Source organism: Dipodomys spectabilis, unplaced genomic scaffold (genome assembly GCF_019054845.1).
Source record: "Dipodomys spectabilis isolate Male_0828 unplaced genomic scaffold, ASM1905484v1 ptg000340l, whole genome shotgun sequence".
NCBI lineage: Eukaryota > Metazoa > Chordata > Mammalia > Rodentia > Heteromyidae > Dipodomys > Dipodomys spectabilis.
In genome coordinates this window covers 1,490,898-1,511,251 of record NW_024871017.1, presented here as the reverse complement: position 1 = coordinate 1,511,251, position 20,354 = coordinate 1,490,898, and the positions used below count along the sequence as shown (strand labels likewise).

General features: G+C 45.2%; 1 protein-coding gene across 2 annotated transcripts in view; it reads right to left on the bottom strand.

Moving 5' to 3' along the window:
• Positions 1-20,354, bottom strand: part of Med12l (mediator complex subunit 12L) — a 231,938-nt gene that overhangs the window by 10,670 nt on the left and 200,914 nt on the right. The window contains exons 37-41 of one of the 2 annotated variants that reach the window (XM_042665625.1): positions 19,132-19,343; positions 7,872-7,961; positions 5,862-6,091; positions 3,864-4,020; positions 3,026-3,359 (exon numbers count right to left, since the gene is read on the bottom strand). In XM_042665625.1, the coding sequence (XP_042521559.1) occupies positions 3,063-3,359; positions 3,864-4,020; positions 5,862-6,091; positions 7,872-7,961; positions 19,132-19,343 (986 nt within the window). In that variant the 3' untranslated portion in view covers positions 3,026-3,062. Of the gene's footprint in view, positions 1-3,025; positions 3,360-3,863; positions 4,021-5,861; positions 6,092-7,871; positions 7,962-19,131; positions 19,344-20,354 lie in introns of those variants that run through there. The other variant, XM_042665626.1, reaches the window with a different exon arrangement.

Below are 20,354 nucleotides of genomic sequence, written 5' to 3'. Positions count from 1 at the left end.
GGCTGGGGACTGGGGGCCTGGCTGGGGACTGGGGGCCTGGCTGGGGGCTGGGGGCCGGGCTGGGGACTGGGGGCCTGGCTGGGGGCTGGGGGCCGGGCTGGGGACTGGGGGCCTGGCTGGGGGCTGGGGGGTGCCGCTGGGGTTGCTGGGTCTGAACAAGAAGAGAGGTAACCGTGGGGAGGCGGGATCAGTGCACAGTGCTCACCCAGCGAGCGGAGGCCTGGGCTCCATTCCTCAGCGCCACAGACACTGAAAAATCTGGACGTGGAGCTGTGGCTCAAGGGGTAGAGCGCTCGCTTGAGCACAAGAGGCTCAGAGACGGCGCCCAGGCCCTGAGCTCAAGCCCCAGGATTGGCAAAAAAAAAAAAAAAAAAAAAAGAAAAAGGAAGAAGTAGATACAATCTCTGAGTCCCAGAGTCCATTGTCCCCACACATATTTTATTCAATGATTATTCCGTTTACACAAAAAATGTGGAACCTAAAACTGGGCAGACATTCTCAAAAATATGGCTACTAGTCCATCTTGGAACTGTGTGCATAGACTATAGAAAGCTCTACTACATGCAGAGGGTGTGTGTGTGTGTGTGTGTGTGTGTGTGTGTGTGTGTGTGTGTGTGTGTGTGTGTGTGTGACCTGTTACAGACAGACTAACACAGCTCCCTTCAGCGTCTCACAGGGTGGACGTCTGAGCTCTCTCTCTCTGTCAGTGTCTCACAGGGTGGACGTCTGAGCTCTCTCTCTCTGTCAGCGTCTCACAGGGTGGACGTCTGAGCTCTCTCTCTCTGTCAGCGTCTCACAGGGTGGACGTCTGAGCTCTCTCTGTCAGCGTCTCACAGGGTGGACGTCTGAGCTCTCTCTCTCTGTCAGCGTCTCACAGGGTGGACGTCTGAGCTCTCTCTCTCTGTCAGCGTCTCACAGGGTGGACGTCTGAGCTCTCTCTCTCTGTCAGCGTCCCACAGGGTGGACGTCTGAGCTCTCTCTGTCAGCGTCTCACAGGATGGACGTCTGAGCTCTCTCTCTCTGTCAGCGTCTCACAGGGTGGACGTCTGAGCTCTCTCTCTCTGTCAGCGTCTCACAGGGTGGACGTCTGAGCTCTCTCTCTCTGTCAGCGTCTCACAGGGTGGACGTCTGAGCTCTCTCTCTCTGTCAGCGTCCCACAGGGTGGACGTCTGAGCTCTCTCTGTCAGCGTCTCACAGGATGGACGTCTGAGCTCTCTCTCTCTGTCAGCGTCTCACAGGGTGGACGTCTGAGCTCTCTCTCTCTGTCAGCGTCTCACAGGGTGGACGTCTGAGCTCTCTCTCTCTGTCAGCGTCTCACAGGGTGGACGTCTGAGCTCTCTCTGTCAGCGTCTCACAGGGTGGACGTCTGAGCTCTCTCTCTCTGTCAGCGTCCCACAGGGTGGACGTCTGAGCTCTCTCTGTCAGCGTCTCACAGGGTGGACGTCTGAGCTCTCTCTGTCAGCGTCTCACAGGGTGGACGTCTGAGCTCTCTCTCTCTGTCAGCGTCTCACAGGGTGGACGTCTGAGCTCTCTGTCAGCGTCTCACAGGGTGGACGTCTGAGCTCTCTCTGTCAGCGCCTCCCTCGGTGGACGTCTGAGCTCTCTCTGTCAGCGCCTCCCTCGGTGGACGCCTGAGCGCATTCTCAGCTTCTTTCACGATAGCTCCCCTGCGTTCCTCTCACTGTCAGGTGAAACATGCTCTGACTAGCTGTGGCCTCCAGGACTGAAGACACTGGTGGGACTCTTGAGGGTTTCTCTCTGTGTGTCTCTCTGTCTCTGTCTTTCTAGCAGGAAGACATGGGCTAGTCCCCAAAAGATGTCCTGACATGAAATTAGAAACCAAGTTAGTTAGGTCCACATAGCTCTTGGGAAATGTGCCCAAGCCACAGGAGGAACACAGCACACAGGCCCACTGGGAGGGAAGAGAAGTTGTTTCCGCCACCCCGATAATCCCTTCTGGAGATGTCAGCCTCTGATATTCCACACTGCCTTTTCCAGCTGGGCCTGCCTGCTCCTGCCTCCCCCACAGACCGTGTGGCTGTTCAGAGTGATGTTACAGGAAAGCGTTTCTCAGTAAGCGACAGTGCTTGTCAGCATGGAGCCTGGCACGCCCGCGGGGCAGTTCCCAACATGGAAAGTCTAAACTGGGCTAGAAACAAAGTACCGCCATATATGGTCAGCGTTTCATTTACCTTTCAGTGAAAACATCTAAGAAAGATGCAATTGGATTCATAATAGCTAACTTTTTCCTTTATGGAGGTACCCAAACACCAAAAAGAAGAGAGGTCATAATTGAGACAGGCACAAATTGCCTTTTTTTTTTTTTGGTGGTACTGGAATTTCAACTCGGGGCTTTGAACAGGAGCCATGCCCCCGCCTTTCCTGATTAGTTGTTTTTAGATAGGGTCGCATCTCACCCCATGCCTGGGCGAGACCCTCCCACTACCTATGTCTCCAGAGAGCCAGGGTTGCAGGTGTGACCCCTGCCTGCCTTGCTTATCCAGCTGAGAGTCGGTCTCACCCTGACCTTCACCCAAGCTGACCTGCCAGCTACACTTCCCAAGCAGCTGGGATTACAGGTCCTGGGCCTGTCTCAGATCACTTTATCTGATCAGATCACTTTATCACTGTGAATAAGAAAAACAACCAGGAGGAAGCAACAGGGATGGAGTGTAGATATTACACAATGGGATTAGGCTTCGCATAGCTGTCCCCTTGAAGCACACCTGCGAGATAGAAATTGCTATGTAAGTTATGTAGTAACTACTTTGCGTAGCTGTCGCCTTGAAGCACACCTGCGAGATAGAAATTGCTATGTAAGTTATGTAGTAACTACTGTTGTTACTTAGAAATGACAAATTTCAAATAGAGACAGAGTTCTTTGTATCACTAAAACTATTAACAGTCACATTAGTGGAAATCTCAATAATAACATTCTCAAGCTAGTACTTGGGCTGAATGTTCTTGTTTATTCCTGGTTATAACAGTATCATAATATATAATATCACTATATATATAATAATCCTGGTAGGCAGCAGGATTATTTTTCTATTTTGTGGAGACTAGAGGAGTTTTACTGTTTTGTTTAAATTAATACATGTCCAACGAATAGGATCAGAATCCATAGGATGCCCTTCCCCAAACCAATGACTATGGACAACCATTAATGTGATGCAACTTTTCTTTCTGCAGTACTGGGGTTTGAACTCAGGGCCGTGGGCTTGCTCGGCACACACTCTGCTACTGAGCCATCTTCCTTTAGATACTTTGGTCTCATGTTTTATTTGTTGAGCTGGACTTGAACTCTGATACTCCTGACCTTTGCCTCTCAGACAGCTGTGCTGGTAGGAGCTGGTCACCTGCTCTAAGGAGAGTAGAACCAAGAACGGATCCATGTGAAGAACTTCTTATCTGGACATCTCGGGCACTTAGGTCAGATAAGTGAACGGCAGTTTTTGGATTCTACAGAGAGATGTTCCTTGGGAATATTCTACCTGGGTTCTTCCCATTTCATAGCCTAACCAGGACAGAGATAATGCAGAAAAACTTTTGGGACCGATGAGAGTCCTGGCAGTTCTGCCTGGCTCCTCTCCCCGCCCCATCTCCCCCCACTCTCTCTCCTCCCCGCGCCCATGTGGAATGTGTGCATTCAGACCCCAGTTACTGGGAAAGCCGTCCTAACCCTTTGTGAGAGGGGAGGAGGGCTGCAAAGCGCGCTTTCCCACGTGACCGGGCACATGCCCAGAGAAAGGACGCTCGGCCACATTACAACTCAATCATGCTGGTTTGGTTCCTGGGGTCGAGCCCATCGCCTCTCCCCTTTCTGCTGCAGGTCTGCCTCCCCCTCGTCTCCCTGTCCGTACCTGGAGGAGTCTCTGCTGCTGTCGGGCTGGCGGCTGTCCGGGCCTCCCGGGGTCCTGAGGCGGGGGAACTGAGGGGAGGTCTGGAGGTGCAGAGGTCAGCACAGCTGCGATGCCTGTGCCCACCAGAGGGCTCTGCTGCAGAGCCTGATGATTCAGTCTGGCAAAGAATAATGCGGTTTGTTTTCAAGCCCACACGTACGACCCCGCTGTCATCAGAGACACCGGCACGGCAGACACATCCACAAGAAACTGTCAGTGTTCAAAACTAACTTGCACAATTCTAACAGGAAAAGGCCAGAGTGTAGCTCGCAGACAGGACCACATGAGGGGAAGGGACTCAAGCACTCTGCCCAAGGTAAATGGCCATCCCCTAGGAAGCACTTTCCTGAACACTGCCAGGGGGCTTCATGTGCGCAGCGCCTGGAAGTCAGCAGGGTTTGTCATCCAACTTCAAAAGTGAGAGAGCAGACCGAGCGCCTGCAGCTACTCAGAAAGTAAGTGGCACAGGTGGGACCTGAACAAGCATCGCTTGATAGTAGAACACTATTTTTAATTTTTTTATTTTTTAAATCCATTTATAATTTTTATAATTTTTCTAGGCTATCACTTACTGTAAAAATAGTAAATACAATGTGCACCAACCTTCTCAAATTTCCCACGAGTGCAGATGACATACTATCACTGATGCTGCTATCTGACAGAGTACAAACATTTCCACAACACTGAATTTTTTTGGTCAAAACTGCCCTGTGTACCCGTCTATGATGAATAAAAAGTTTTCAATCTGTACTAATAAAACAGACACAACCACTAAAACTCATTACCTAATTTTTGAGTCTCAATACAAAATTGCAGGACTTCTCAATCTGGAAGAAGATTTTTCAAGATATAACAAAGCTACAGATCTAGCAAGCACCCTCATAAGCATGGCACCTAAGGTAGCTGCACAGATAACACATCCTGACGTTGGCCGCGCTGACCACACAGAGCCGCATAATACTTGACAGGAGACTCATGATCACCGTAATTCCTATCCATAGCTACAGGTGGATGGCAGCTAGGATGGGGACTGATGCAGCCCCATTGTATGTGTGACTAAGACAAGAATGAAGAAGAGCCTATCATGATCATCCCTGACAGAAACTAAGTTACAGTAGAGCTAGTTCTCACAGGCACCATCTGGAATCAGTATTGCAATCTTGAGTTTTAATGGCTCCAGTCAGCAAACTCTAGTGAGGCATTGCTAACAATGATAACCGTTCTCTCTCTTGGATATGTTAAGTTTTAAAAAAAAACCTTTAAGAAAGAGAAGTAGGGCTGGGAAGGTGGCTCAGTGGTAGAGTGCTTGCCTAGCATGCGTGAAGCCCTGGGTACCAGGGTACCTCAGTACCACATACCCAGAAAAAGCCAGAAGTGGTGCTGTGGCGCAAGTGGTAGAGTGCTATCATTGAGCACAGAGAGGCTCAAGGACAGTGTCCAGGCCCTGAGTTCAAGCCCCAGGATTGGCAAAAAAGAAAAAGAAAAAGAAGTAAATAAAGAATACTACTATTGGCCGGGTGCTGCTCACACCTGTAATCTTAGCTATTCTGGAGGCTGAGATCTGAGGATCATGGTTCAAAGCCAACCCGGGCAGGGGAAGTCCATGAGACTCTTATCTCCAATAAACCACTCAGAAAACCGAAGTGGTGCTCTGGCTCAAGTGGAAGAGCTCTCGCCTTGAGCTGAGGAGCTGAGGGACAGCACCCAGGCCCAGAGTTCAAACCCCATGACCACAACAACAACAACAAAAAAGAACATTACTATCATTTAAAATCTAACACATACACAACTTCAACAAGCAAGCTGAAACATTCCTTATTTGGAACTTCTCCCTGGGCACTGCTAAAAATGAGATGACCAAATATAAGATGATTTGCAGACACACAGGGTCATTAACACAATCACAAGCACCATCCTAGAAGAGGAACACAAGGGTTTGTTACTCTAAGGTGGTATCACCTCTGAGCGCTAGCCAAGGTCTGCAGGTACTGCGGCGCCTGCCGCTGCACATAACCACCGGGCTGCGGCTGCATCTGCCGGAGGCGGTCCACCAGCACGGGGCTGGAGTGTGCAGCCGGATGGGCTCTGCCATTGTAGCCGGGGGACAGGACCGCACCACCGGCCTGCGGCTGTACCGTTGGCTGCAGAGGTGTCTGAGTTCCGTACATCGTGTACCCCTGGGGCATGGTCTGCAGGAAAGCACAAGGGAAAAAATCAGTGTCCCCACTTCCTGCCAGGATTCCCATCAGTAAGAAATGTGAGGCAAAGCAAGCCCCTGGCACTTTCTGCTCTTGGGTCCCTGATGACTGGAAATATGAGCAATGCTGCTCTGGAGGCCAGGAGTGAGGCTGTAAACCTACGGACTGAACTGGATGTCTGACAACTTACCAAAGTTTCAATCTACAAATAACCCTCATGTGGTTAATGTGGCTTATAAGATCAGCCGCTTATTTGTAGGGAAAGAAGACAATGGTTTCTATTCAGAAATAAACGGCCAAGCATTCATCTACACCTTCAGTGCATGGATACCATTTATGTACAATGGATCGCAAGCATCATTAATAACGTTGCCAAGATTTGTCAGCACAGGTACAGATGCTCAGTTAAAATCATGGAGTACACCCTTCCCCGTATGTGACAATACTATCTGGGACTAATAACTATGCCTGGAGTGACTAATCAGTACCAAGAAGCAAAACGCTATTAAAACACAAAGGGAGGTACCCTGGTGATGGACAGCCTGGACCAGAGCTGACTTCAGTATTCCACGCACAGGAATCTGCCTGACTCTAATGTAGGGGCTCCTCCTTCTCTAACTCTCAAGGCCTTATGCAAGCAGACAGGTTTGATGCACCACTAGGCACAACTCATAGAGCAGGTCTGTGAAGCGCCTGATATTTTGGCCCCGAAGAGTCATGGATGCTGAGCTTCTGCAACCAGCCATCAGGAGTGACCCACACAGAAGGGTGTGGGTCTGCCAGGCCCACCCTGGCTTTGCTTTCAGCCTTGGACCCAGAATGGGAATCTTGCTAACAAGATCATGAAAGAAATGGGATAAGAGCATATAGATGCAGAAATAATAATTACAAAAGAATAACTCAAGATCCATGCGAAAGCAAATGTTCCCTCTGTCTGGCATCTGTGCGTTTCGCTACACTAAGTCCACAGGTTGTCTTATTCTCTCACATCTTTCATCTCTACCTCTCAGAAGAGCAAACAAAGCTCAGCAATAGGTGTACAGTGTCGCAGGACCAGTGAGCTGCCAGGAACTGTCTTTCACCTCAACGTTACCTTTTGAGTCTAACAACTTATCACAAATAATGGTACTCATTATGACATAAATAACTGATATTATTAATGTCAACTGATATTATTTAATGTCAACAACCACTAATATAAGTTTGAGTTCATTTGTACTTTTTTTTTTTTTTTTTGGTCTGTCATGGGGCCTGGGCGCTGTCCCTCAGCTCTTCAGCTCAAGGCTAGTGCTCTACCATTTGAGCCACAGCGCCACTTCCAGACTTTTCTGCTTATGTGGTGCTGAGGAATCCAACCCAGGGCCTCACGCATGCAAGGTAAGCACTCTACCACAGAGCCACCTTCCCAGCCTCCCATTTGTACTTCTAATTCAAGAATGTTTTATGCTTCTAAAAAGTTTTATGCTCCTCAATCAATTCTGAAATTTGAAGTAACTAAGTTCTAAGTATCATTGGGAGTTCATATCCTATTAATTTTCTCTCCTACTTAAAATAAGTTGTGGTAGTATATGCCTATATTATATATATATATATATATATATATATATATATATATATATGTACACCATCATATACATATGGTAGTATATGCCTATAATCCCAGCTGTGGAGAGTCTGAGGCCAACCTGGTCCAATTCTATCTTAAGCTAATAAACAAACAAACCCCAAACCCCCACAATTCCCTTAGTGTCTCTGACACACACGTGAGTACCTGTGCCTGCTGCAGCCCTGGGTACTGGGGGGGCTGAGGAGAAGGCCGTGCTTGTGCAGCAAACAGAGCTGCCGGGTCCCCGGGCTGGGCCTGCAAAACAGACAGGCAAACTTGGTCACCGCAAGGGCCCGAGTCACCGTGGGTCCTTATCGCAACAGGTTGTCTGAACTCACAGATTTCTAAACTGCACAAACTGCTACTTCTTATCATCAGAGCCTTGTTATAAGGACAGAAGGCTGAGCATTTCTTCTCTTAAGACTATCCATGTTCACAGTAACAGCACAGATTTCAATGGAAGCACCGATGGTTTGCTCAGCAGAAGGCAGCCCAGACACGCTGGTGTCTAAGTGTTCCTCAAGTGTGAAATCTCAAACCCAGGACTATACTGCCAATCCCCTTAAGGGAAGAGAGTGTATGGCACTCACAAATGACATAGGAAATTTCATGACATCTTAGCAAGATTTCCTCACAGTAATAAAACATTCCCTACTTAGGCATGTGCTTGGGGAAAATGTGGTCCCTTTCATGACTTTAATTATCAATTACAGTATCTTTAATAAAAATTCTCTAAGTTCTTAACACTTCTAACCAACTACATGTAAAACATCTGTTCACCAGTCCTAGTTTAATTAATACATGGTTTTGGCCATAGAAAAACACATATTGCTAAGAACAGCTGTATTTGTTTTAAATTTAGTGGCAGAAGTTGTTTTATGCAGCAATCATCATTGAAAGAAGCTCAGCTTAATTTTTCCAGTATTTTTTGTTGTTGTGGTTGTTGTTGGTCATGGAGCCTGAACTCTAGACCTAGGCGCTGTCCCTCAGCTGTTCAGCTTTAGGCTAGCGCTCTACTACTTCAGCCACAGCACCACGTCTGGCTTTTTCTGCTTAGGTGGTGCTGAGGAATCGAACCCAGGGCCTCATGCATGCGAGGCAAGCACTCTACCACTGAGCCACCTTCCCAGCCCCCTAATTTTAACGAATGATGTTTACAGTGGAATTCTTTTACTACTGTCAGGTAACAGACGTCTTCATTTTTCTTACAGTACAATAATATTTTACTGTGCTGGGAATAGGTAAATCTAGAAAGAAGAAAGGGCAGACAGGGGACCAGGTCACGGAGGTTAAGAACACAACAAGCTCCCCCACCGATACCTGCAGGGCTACTGACCTGAGCTTCAATGAGCTCCGCTCCAGAGCCCAGACTCCTTCAAACTGTGATTAAGGGCAAAAATATTTCAATATTCACTGCACACTTACTATTTTTAATTATATTCTTGGGTGCCGTTGTTTACCTGACTTACGTAACTGTAACCCCTTTGTCCATGACCTTCATAATAATAAACTAAGAAATGATATCTTATTGCTGTTAAGTAGTTGCACAGAGGAGTTATCCTTCAGTTTAGGGACGGACGCCACGCTCTCATTGTTCCCACCGTCTCTCCCAACACTGACCTTCTCAATCTTCTAAGTTTGGTAGAACATGTATTGATTTTTATGGCCACTTATTCTTCAAAATCACCCCAGTAAGAAATGTGAAGGCCTGATAATGAGATAGTAAAACAAATATCTATCTCTATAGCTGTTTAAGATATCTATAGATATAAAGATATCTCAGATGTTTTAAGTCTTTTCTCTGATCCCTACAAACAAATTCTTGGAACCATTTATGAAGAACCTAAGTTAGGATAGGCTGAAGCTTCATAAATTCATCCATATATTGTGAAATACAAATTTTGACAGCTTCAACAAGAACCTAACTTTCCAAAATAGGCTCCAATGAAGACAGCCTCATTACTTGGTTCATCTCCATTTCCACATTCTTGGGTTGAACAAAAATAGCCCAGACTCCCTCTGTGGGGTTAAATCTGTTCTCCCAAAGTACCCACAGCTACTGATCCTCCAAAAATCATTAAGGGATAATTAATCAAGCAGGAATCCAAGGAATCAGATCTTTAAAAATCACTACTCAAGTCTGCACCCCAGCATCATACACAGTCCCTGAGGACAAATACCCAGAGAGCATGTTTTCAGCGCAGATGGTAATGGAACTTATGAGATCGACAGGTAGACTGCAGGACACAGGCTTGTGATCTGCGTGTGGGACCTGTCTGGATACCGAACACACATCTCTTCATTCCTCCTCTGATTACCCAGACATAGTTTTGACATTCGAGAATTCATGCCCACCATTTATGTCTAACAGTGAGCTGGAAGCACACTGGGAAGCATCTGGGACGGACAACAGTCTCTGCGCACTGAGCTGGCTGGCATGGCCTAAACTGTTTGCAGACAGCTTTGGAATCATATGTTACCCTGAAAAGGAAACACCTTAATCTCTACTGCCAGACTGAAACAGACTTCTGCTGGCTTGCTTGCTTATTTAATTAGTTATTTTTGGTTTAAGAATGCCAAGAACACATTATTTCAATTTGTGGAAATAGTTAAACTTGTTTTGGAAATAAGTAGGAAAAGTTCTTCTCTACCTTGAAATATTTTTACAAATGCTAAACATGGCCACAAGGTGAGGTCAACAGAGAGGAGAAGACTGCAAATTAACAAAAAACATTTTTATTAGCAGTAGGTAGGGTTTTAGCTGCAGTACACCAAGAACAGGTTACATAATTTATCATTCAAATTGGACAGGCTAGGTAGGACAAGAGGAAAAAGTAAATTGGGACATATGGTCACTTTCGTTACTTCACAAAAACAAATTAGGCCTTTTCATTTATTTTTAATCACTTGCCAGCACAATGTCGAATGCATAGAAAGTACTGAGCAAACAATTCTTGCTGAGGGAACAGAATTTATATTTCAGCCAAAATTAATTTATTTAAAACTCCTCCTAGTTTCCAGTGTCATATTTTGTTTTAAAAACACGTACTTAATTTTGCGCTTAGCATCTATCACTAGCTCGGTTAGGGTCTATCAAATGCTCTCCTTTTGCCTTCTTTTAACGGCTGCAAAGTAATTTTATTTTTCCTTCCTTATTCTGTTTCACTGAGACAATTGGAGAAGCCTCGGCCCCTTATTTAGTCGTGACGTGGAAAGAGTGGCCCAAGAAGCTGTGTTTGGAGGGAGTGTTTGTGGCACTCTGAGCACCGCATTGGGAGGAGCCTCTGTGGCTCTGGTAACACATCTGGGTGGCACATACTGCCCTTAGGTAAATTCCAACACACAGGTTCTCTCTTTACGTGCCTTGGGCTTCACTCTGCAAGCAACAAAGGAATCCATGATGCTTTTTAAAGCGATCACTCTAAAATCTGGTGAAGAGTCCCTGCTGTGTGTCATTAGCCTTCAGAAGAATAACTCTTTATGTTATTGTTACACGAAGTGTCCAAGGTCAAAAAGATGTTGACTCAGAGGCTCTATGCATTCATTTCAAATCTGTACAGACAGTGCATTAAATTTGTTTTGGTCAGTTGTGAGACTTGAACTCGGCCTGGGCGCTGTCCCTCAGCTCTTCAGCTCGAGGCTAGCACTCTACCACTTGAACCACAGCGCCACTTCTGGTTTTCTGGTGGTTATTGGGGGTAAAAGTCTCACGGGTTTTCCTGCCAGGACTGACTCTGAACCACAATCCTCAGATCTCAGGCTCTGGAGCAGCTAAGATGGCGGGACTGAGCCAGTGCCTGGCATATTACATTTTTAATAACAATTCTCAACAACATCCCGCATTATTCTGGGGCGATAGGACGAGCACACATGGAGAAGGGCTTGTGTAGTCTCCCGTAAGTATTACATGAGGCGGCATTTCAAATCAGGAGGCTCCTAGCCATTCAACTTCCTTGTAATGATTCCTTCAAATTCCTAACTAGTAGCTTTGAAATGGTGCTTAAGAGTTGCCAAGAGACAAGTTGTATACGGAAAACCATGGCCAGCTCTTGTCACTGTGTTTCTGAAAACCCTCATTTGGAGAACCATAACAAATGGCACACAGGGAAAGCCAGGGGTAATGCTTTAGGACTCCTCTAACAAAGGGTTTTGTTGATGATTACCAGTTTGAAAAGTGCTGCTCCAGGCTAAAACAACACCGTGCTCATTGCATCACACTGCTCTGCTTTGATCGCAGATAACAGATAATGGGAAAACTTGATAATTATAAGAAGTTTCCTTGCTGACTGGTCATACTTGATAGGTTTATAGATTCAGCACATTAACTGCTAGAATGTCCTGATTCATCTAAAATAACACATCCCATATTATAACAAACCTTTACAACATGCTTTATTCACATGTCCATAAATAATGAATATACAGAATGGATTAAGTATATATTCACTAGACTCCTAATAGGGAACGATGAGGAGGCAACAATGCCTGATAAAAAACGCACTCCTTACCTTGCTCATGTAATTGTAACCACACTGTACGGTATTTTCACAATAAAAAATGCTTAAGTAATTACTCATTTAATACCTAACTTTGAAGGATATTAAAAACAAGGGTGACAAAAGGAGAGCAAAAACACACATTCTATTAAGTTGAATACATATAAAAGTTGCCAGATTTCCTTTTACTGAAGTAACTACTAGAGAAATTGCCTATAAAGCAAGTACTTCATAACATATATATTTTCAAAGTCTGGAAATTCACTGATGGAGACTTCCCTAAGTGAACAGGTGTCAGTGTGGGAAGCTGCCTTACATTTACTCTGCACCCTCTTTTTATTCCACGGCTCCATGGGTGAACCTTCCAGTGATTAGCCCAGGCAACTCAGGCATTCTCAGCTAGCCCAGGCAACGCACTGGAGGCGGAGTCTTGTAACATACATGCACAGACCTATATGCCCAAAGAAAACACCTCTTCCATACCAGAAAGTAAACAGCCTCTGGAGCAGCCAGCGCGTGGGAGGCGATGAGAAGGGCATGGCCTGTAAGTGGGCACGCAGGCATGCCTCCACTAATGATGTGAGTTGCCACAGAGAGGAGCAGGAGCTCACCACGGGCTCAACCGCGGACGGAGATGCAGGTGCCCCGGCCTGCGCTCCCGCAAGCGACCAGAGAGGCCTGGGACGATCATGCACTGCACCGCACATGGCCAATGTGTTCATGATTCCGTGTCTCACACAGAAACCAAGTAACAGCGAAATGAAGACGACTACTGAAACCAGCTATGGAAGAAAAAAACCTGCTTCTTATTTTGATGTTCAAAGAGTAATGCTAAACTTCTAAAAAGTAGGTGGAGGAGAAAAAGAATGACAGCAGGGTGTTACCATTATGTTGCCAAAGTCTTTTAGAAGAGAGACAGCAGAGCTACATAATAAGCCCCACAGAAAGGGTCAGCAGGAAAATGGTAGACAGTGCAGATAAGATGTTGTAGCCTAACGGTGTATGTAGCCAAAACACATTTGAAATATTTCATTTTAAAACAATGCATCATGGTGTCAAACCTGGGTCCTACAAATCTTTTGTTCATATGCCAAATAACCTTGCTACTGACTGGAAGATTAATGAAAACTATAGTAAAATTCACAGCACAGAACACCCAAATGTTAAGTACTGGCAAAAAGAAGTAGAGGGCCTGGGAAGGTGGCTCAGTGGCAGAGTGCTTACCTTGCATGCGTGAGGCCCTGGGTTTGATTCCTCAGCACCACATAATCAGAAAAATCTGGAAGTGGCACTGTGGCTTCAGTGGTAGAGTGTTAGCCTTGAGCAAAAGAAGCTCAGGGACAGTGCCCAAGCCCTGAGTTCAAGCCCCAGGACTGGCAAAAAAAAGTTAATTGAATGCGTTGCAAAAATTGCTACTTCTCAATTAAATGATTCCCTTGCCCAGTCTTTTTTTTGCAGGGGGGGGGTGAGGGAGGAGGGGCGGCTAAGGGGCAGCACTTGAGTTTGAACCCAAGGCCCTCTACCTCTGAGGTACTACCATGGAAGACATGCCCCTCCACCACCTCGTCAGTTTTATAACTGACGTCACTAGAGTGACTAAAAGTTTAGAAAGTTCTGTGAGCTTACTGAGTTGTACAGACAGACATGAAGCAACAGGTTCTCAGAAAACGTGTTTCACTATACCAAGGGCTAGGAAGTGTAGGAGGGATTTTCAAAACAACTCCTATCTGCTCTTCCCAGTTTAGGTACCTCATCATCCATTGCTCTAGCTCCAACAGCTTCCCTCCAAGGAATGCTTCCTTTTCTTTGTCCTTCCACTCCAATCCTAGATGTACACAGTTCTCTAGATCATTACATTTGCCCAGTCGCTTCCTCATCATTCAGATAAACAGAGAGAAACCACATGTCAAGAAGCAATAAGCAAAGTACTTTCTTCCCCAGCCAAGGAATGGGTGTGGAGCATGTCTCAGTTTAGTGGGTTTTTCCTCCTCTATTTCTGCCATTGAGATATATGTAAAAGACACTCTCTGAGTTAATGAATTGAAAGCCGTCCTCAAGATTCAAGATCTGTTTCAAAAAGATTATTTTGCCCACCTATAACAAAGAAGAAAATTTAGAAATGCTCAATTCACATGATCTGGAACTTCACAAAAGGGCAAACTTGAATAGTAGAGTGGTAAAGGATGCGTAAAACTCAGAGGTTACCTAAAATGCAAAATCAAATGCTGTCCTGCAGCATCATTTTACATGGTCTAGCCACGCCCAGGACTGGCTGAAGACAGGAAAGCAGGAAGATGCTCACTTGGTGTTAGAGGAAGTCACTGCCACCGTGAAATGGACAGCACCTGCACTGTTAGGTGTACACCCTAAAATGCTTCCACACGTGCAGAGGAAACACAGAAGAATCTCCACGGTAGTTTTCGTGAAGAGTAAGAAAAAAGCTGGAAATAACTTAAATGAATGGGTAAATAATACTAAACACTCACAATGGAATGGATGAACAAAACTGAGTGACACAGGCACTGAGTCAAAATATAGCCACAGAGCAGCAAGCAAGATGCTAAGCAACAAGGAGCGCATGCGATTCCATTCTATGAAGTTTTGACTCTACAAAGTGAGGCCACTGGCACAATGAGAATAAAAATATGAAAACAGTCCTGAGGAAAACACACTGGTTTATGGCAGTGACTCCCTCTTCCTAGTAAGGGGAAAATAAGAGGGGCACAAAGATCCTCCTTCCATGATCTAGAGTAAATATGGCAGAACAGAATTATAGACTGAAGCCTCACAGGGTAAGTACGTTAGCAGTATACTTGAAACACATCACTAAAGACAGAGGTGCGGAGGTGGGAGGAAGGAAGAAGAAGAAGAAAAGGAAACTCATCTATTCAAAGAGGTAACGTATCTCCCAAGGGCACGAGACCAACCACTGGACCACCTGGGTGGGCGGCCAGCCTTGCCGATCCACAGGCCTGCGTGCACAGACTCATGGGTTCACTTTTGCCAAGAGCTACCCACTCTGGGAGGCTCTGACTCATATCTCCTTCCTTCCTTAAATGACCGACTTCCTTTGTTTGCACACACAGTGATGACCCCCATCTCCTCACATGCGATGACTGGGCATGTCTGATCTCTGCCTGAAATCTTCCTTTACTGTTTCAAAAACCCCTATGGACTCATTACATGTAATTGTAGCCAAATGTTTTCTTCTGAATTTGCCTCTGTTAATTTAAACATTTTTGGTATAACTTTCTTTAGGTCCTAAAAATAGAGCTGGTGTTGACTATCACAAACAAGGGCAAAATGGTTTTGTAAATGAAAGAGAGAAATTAGGATAAAGCAACAGCACAGATCACATTTCCTGGACCAAAACTTAAAATGCATCTGAAAGACTCTGCCCCTAGTGAGGGGGAAGAAAGCACTGAAAAACAATCTGAGCAACACTGTGCATTATTGTCATCAATACTCTACATTTTGTAATTGTTCTCAGTAAAAATAAAATGCAGACATTAACAATGTAACCATGGTAAGAAACCAAAATGAGGCCGGGCACCGGTGGCTCACGCCTGTCATCCCAGCTACTCAGGACGCTGAGATCTGAGGATCACGGTGCACAGCCAGCCAGGGCAGGAAAGTCCATGAGACTCTTATCTCCAATAAACCACCAGAAAACTGGAAGTGGTGCTGTGGCTCACGTGGTAGAGCACCAGCCTTGAGCTGAAGAGCTGAGGGACAGCACCCAGGCCCCGAGTTCAAGCCCCACAACTGAGAAAAAAAAAAAAAAAAAACTAGAATGAAGATAGGCACCAGTGGCTCATGCCTATAATCTGAGCATGATGGTTATGATGGTTCAAAGCCAGCACTGGGATATGTGTAAGACTAAAAAGCATATTGCTGAGAGTTGGGGCTAGTAGGGCTTTTGAAAATGCCTCCTTGCATCATGCATTGGTTCATCTGTGACTTTCTATAGATTTCTACTGGATGCCAGGCAGAAAACAGGATGGCACTGAGTATTACAAGGCCCAGCACTAGACCTCCAGCATGGGCAGTTAGTGTGTCTAGGAAGCAGCGCCACCCGTAAGTCAGACTAAAAACAGCCACTAGAATTCCAAGACCAATTTGATTCAGATAAATAAAAGTTCTTCAGTGTTTGCTATAGTTAAGGAAATGGACTTCTAGGAAAAAGACATTCACTGAGATAAGGGGGAAAATCATATCTATTTACTTTTACTTACAAGAAGCCAGGGGGATCCCAAAACCAACCCCCAAACCATTATATAGCTAGAGAAATTCATATTATGTTTAGGTATTTAACCTGAGAAAAATCCTTCTAAAACTAGGATCAACATTCTTCAATCATGTCTTGTCATGAAATGATCAGTACTTAGAAAGGTCACTGACTGCTCATGTCCAACATCGTAACAATTTGTCAATACTGCTTACATTTTATATGACTCTAATTGTAAAAAATTCACGAGAGACTCTTTCCTGCCATAAAAGCTGTTTAGCTAGGTTCCAGATACACTGATGACTACCATGTGTGTTAGGGGAGAGGGGAAGTGAGGTATCAAGGACACAGATTACCTACTGAAAGAGAAGGGAAGGGCTACCATTCCCACAGGCCGCACGGCGGACGCCACATGCAAAACCGCCTGTCCCTGTGACTGTGTGAGGCACGCATCTCTCTCCATCAGAGTGGCGATGGGTGGTTTCTCAGTGGCTCTGGGAGGCTCACAGTTCAAAGCCAGCCCACGCAGTAAGTCTACAAGCAGAGATTGAAGGTACCAGGATGGCTGGGGCAGAAAAGTCCACAAGACCCCTCCTCCTCAGAGGGAAGCTACATGTGGTGATAATAAGCCTAAAAAAGGCAAGCTGCAGTTTAGGCATGTTCGATCAAAAGAAGCAAAACCCTATCCTAAAAAACCAAGGCTGGAGCATGGCTGCAGTGGAAAAGCACCAGACTAGCAAGCCTGAGGACCTGAGTTCAAACCCAATGCCACTATACACACACATACACACACAGAGAGAGCCTGTGGATGTCGCTGAGCGGCAGAGAAGTCTCTACTTGTAGTAGGCCCTGGATCCAAGCAAATACACTGTAGAAAGGAAGAAAAGGAAAACCTTCCTCAATTATCACTTCAAGAACAATGGGAGAAAACATACGTCTGCTCGTGAAAGGACGTAAGACTTCGTGACGCAAGGAGAGGAGGAGAGGCAAATACTAAAGGACTACTGGAAGAAGCTGAGATTGGCCTTACAGAGGAACCCTGAATTCCAAAACATCACACCAGTTACCACACAAGAGTCTGTAAGGGAACAGACGGTCCATTTCTGTCTAACCCCTTCCAGAGTGTAATCAGTGCAAGTCTGAGTGTACAAGGAAAAGAGAGAAGGTTAGAGAGCTTCTGGGAGGCTGCAGCTGCATTTCAGATTAAAATCTTGCCTTCCCCAAATATGCAAGGGTATCTGACTACATCACTCTTTCCAGACATCAGGACTTTTTAGGACAGGCATATTCACCTGTAATGGATTATCTGCAGTGACTCAAAGCTGGCTTCAGCAGCAAGTTTGAAAACAGGAATGAAAGTAGGGAGTATCAGATCTTGTGATGGAAGAATGGATGTGAAAAAAATAGAGCAACTTTTATTAAGGCTTTATTACTTTAAAAGGGGACTGTTCGTTCTAGTGGCATGCTGATCAACTTCTAGTAATTTACTTACTTATCTAAGGGATAATGGCTATTTTTACTCATCTCCAGGAAGAGCCCAATGTCCAATGGTGGTTTTTAAATGGCTTCAAACATTGCTCATTGAAGCAAAATGTAGGATTTCTAAATATTTTATTTGAGTTCTTGTCACCTGTATGAAAGAAGCAACTTAGCCCCACCTTATCTGATGCCCGGAGAGTTTTAAAGCCATCACTGAGAGACAAGCAGGCAACTCAACTCATTTTGTCTGTCTTGTCCTTATAAATCAAGTAACAAAGGAGCCATTTCTTTGCCTCCAAATCAAGTAAGTGGCCAGAGTGCAGATGCACTCCGAGTTTTCCATACAGGTCAGTGGAGGAAGCGGTCCCCGATGGTGAGTAATGTTGTAATGGCATTCATATCTCTTGTCATTCTGAGTTCTATGGTTTTTCTCAGGGCACAAGCACAAAGTATCTAACCCATCCCTGGACTGTCACGGGATCTTAGCTAAAGCATTTCAAGGGTTTTGGCATATGGTAAGTGCTCTGCAGTATTAGCTATTATTATCAAAATAATGACTGCGCTTCAGAAAAAATAGCAAATATAAAAAGTATTAGCAACTAGAAAGAAAGCCACCATCTCACCTCATTCTTTTTACTTAGATTTTGTTTACATGTACAGACACATAGGTTTCTGAGCCTATGCTAAGTTTTATACAACTTTCAGGATGTTTTGTCAATTACAATCACTGTCTTAAAAAGAAAATTAAAAAGAAATAATAACCAAATATATCCATACATTGACTGTAATTTACTATAGGCCATACTAAACATACACTAAAAAATAAAAATAAAAATGAAAAACAACCTGAGTCAAGGGCAGGCAATGAAGGAAAAAATCCAGACAGCAGGGTTCAGAGAAACAATCCCCAAATAACAAATGTAAAATAACACAGGAAAACAGAGCTAAGGAGACTGCGACACATGGAGGTAACTACAATGCAGAATGAAAGCTGAGAGAGGGTCTCTGAGGCCTGTTTCTAACTAAGGGAAGCACTAGCATCTCTTTTTTTAAACACAATTTAGATCAATAGAAGGTATTTTGATTTTGAGGACCTCTGATGTATAAACTTGTATGAGAGACCTGTTCCCACCCACACACGTGTACAGGACACGCACACCCCCAATTCACCCCTGGCTCTCGGGCAACGAAATGAGAGGACTCTGCGCGGGTCTGGACAAACCTGCTGGAAAGGTCGAGTCTGGGCCTGCCTGAGAAGACGGTGCTGTTGCTGCTGCTGCAGAAGCTTCATCTGTATGAACTGCTGCTGGGAAGTGAGCCCGTGAAGGGTGAGGGGCTGCGTCACGGCGCCCGAGCGCCGCTGGAGCATGTAGGACAGTGCTTGCTTGGTGCTGGCTGGCACAACGGAGCCCGCGGGGTCCAACCTGGAGCCTCCTACAGCAGCACCAGAGTGGAGAGGTCTCTAAGTATGGTAAAGCAATCAGGCATCCTTATTTTACCAAAACACAGGCACTTTGCCTTCGCAGGAGGGAGTCTAATACTGTACACAATGCAACTTCACGAATGCCCTACTTCAGGTGAGAAAATGAAGAGCTGCCATCATCTGGCAGTTATATGAATTTCAAATCATCTAAGGCTATTGGGAATATATTACTGGCATAAAACACACTGCTTTTGTTGAGCACGGGTGGCTCACACCTGTCATCCTAGCTACTCAGGAAGCTGAGATCTGAGGATTGCGGTTCCCCAGCCCGGGCAAGGACAGTCCATGAGACTCTTATCTCCAATTAACCACCAGAAAACCGGATGCGGAGCTGTGGCTCAAGTGGTAGAGCGCTCACCTTGAGCAAAAGAGCTCAGGGACAGTGCCCAGGCCCAGAATTTAAACCCCGCAACTGACAAAAACCAAAACCAAAACCAAAAAAGCCCACATTGCTTTCATGGCATATTTTGACAGGAGTCCTGAGCCAGACATAGAAACTCTCGTGATTTTAAACAAATCTGAAGCACATGTTATTTAAGCTTCATTCCCAGGACATAATAAAATGTATCTCTTGCAGTAAAAAAGCATAAAAGTACTTTAACTTGAATTTCTTGGAAACTTCAAATATCACAAATCTAAAGAGAAAAGACTTTTTGAAAGCTGGAAATCAATTAAACAACAAACATTGATTATACTGTTATTTAAGAAAACAAAGGAAATCCTTAGCATCTCTGGATACAGATTTGATTAAGTGCCTTCATGGGTTAGAAAGTATTCTTTTTAGCGTAGCTGTGGCTCAAAGTGGTAAAGTGCTAGCCTTGAGCAAAAAAGCTCAGGGACAGAGCCCAGGCCCTGAGTTCAAGTTCCACAACTGAAAAAAAAAGTATTTTTTCATCAATTGCTGGCTTCACAGTATCTGCCAACTCTGATGTACAGAGAGGAACTCCCCATCAATACCTCAC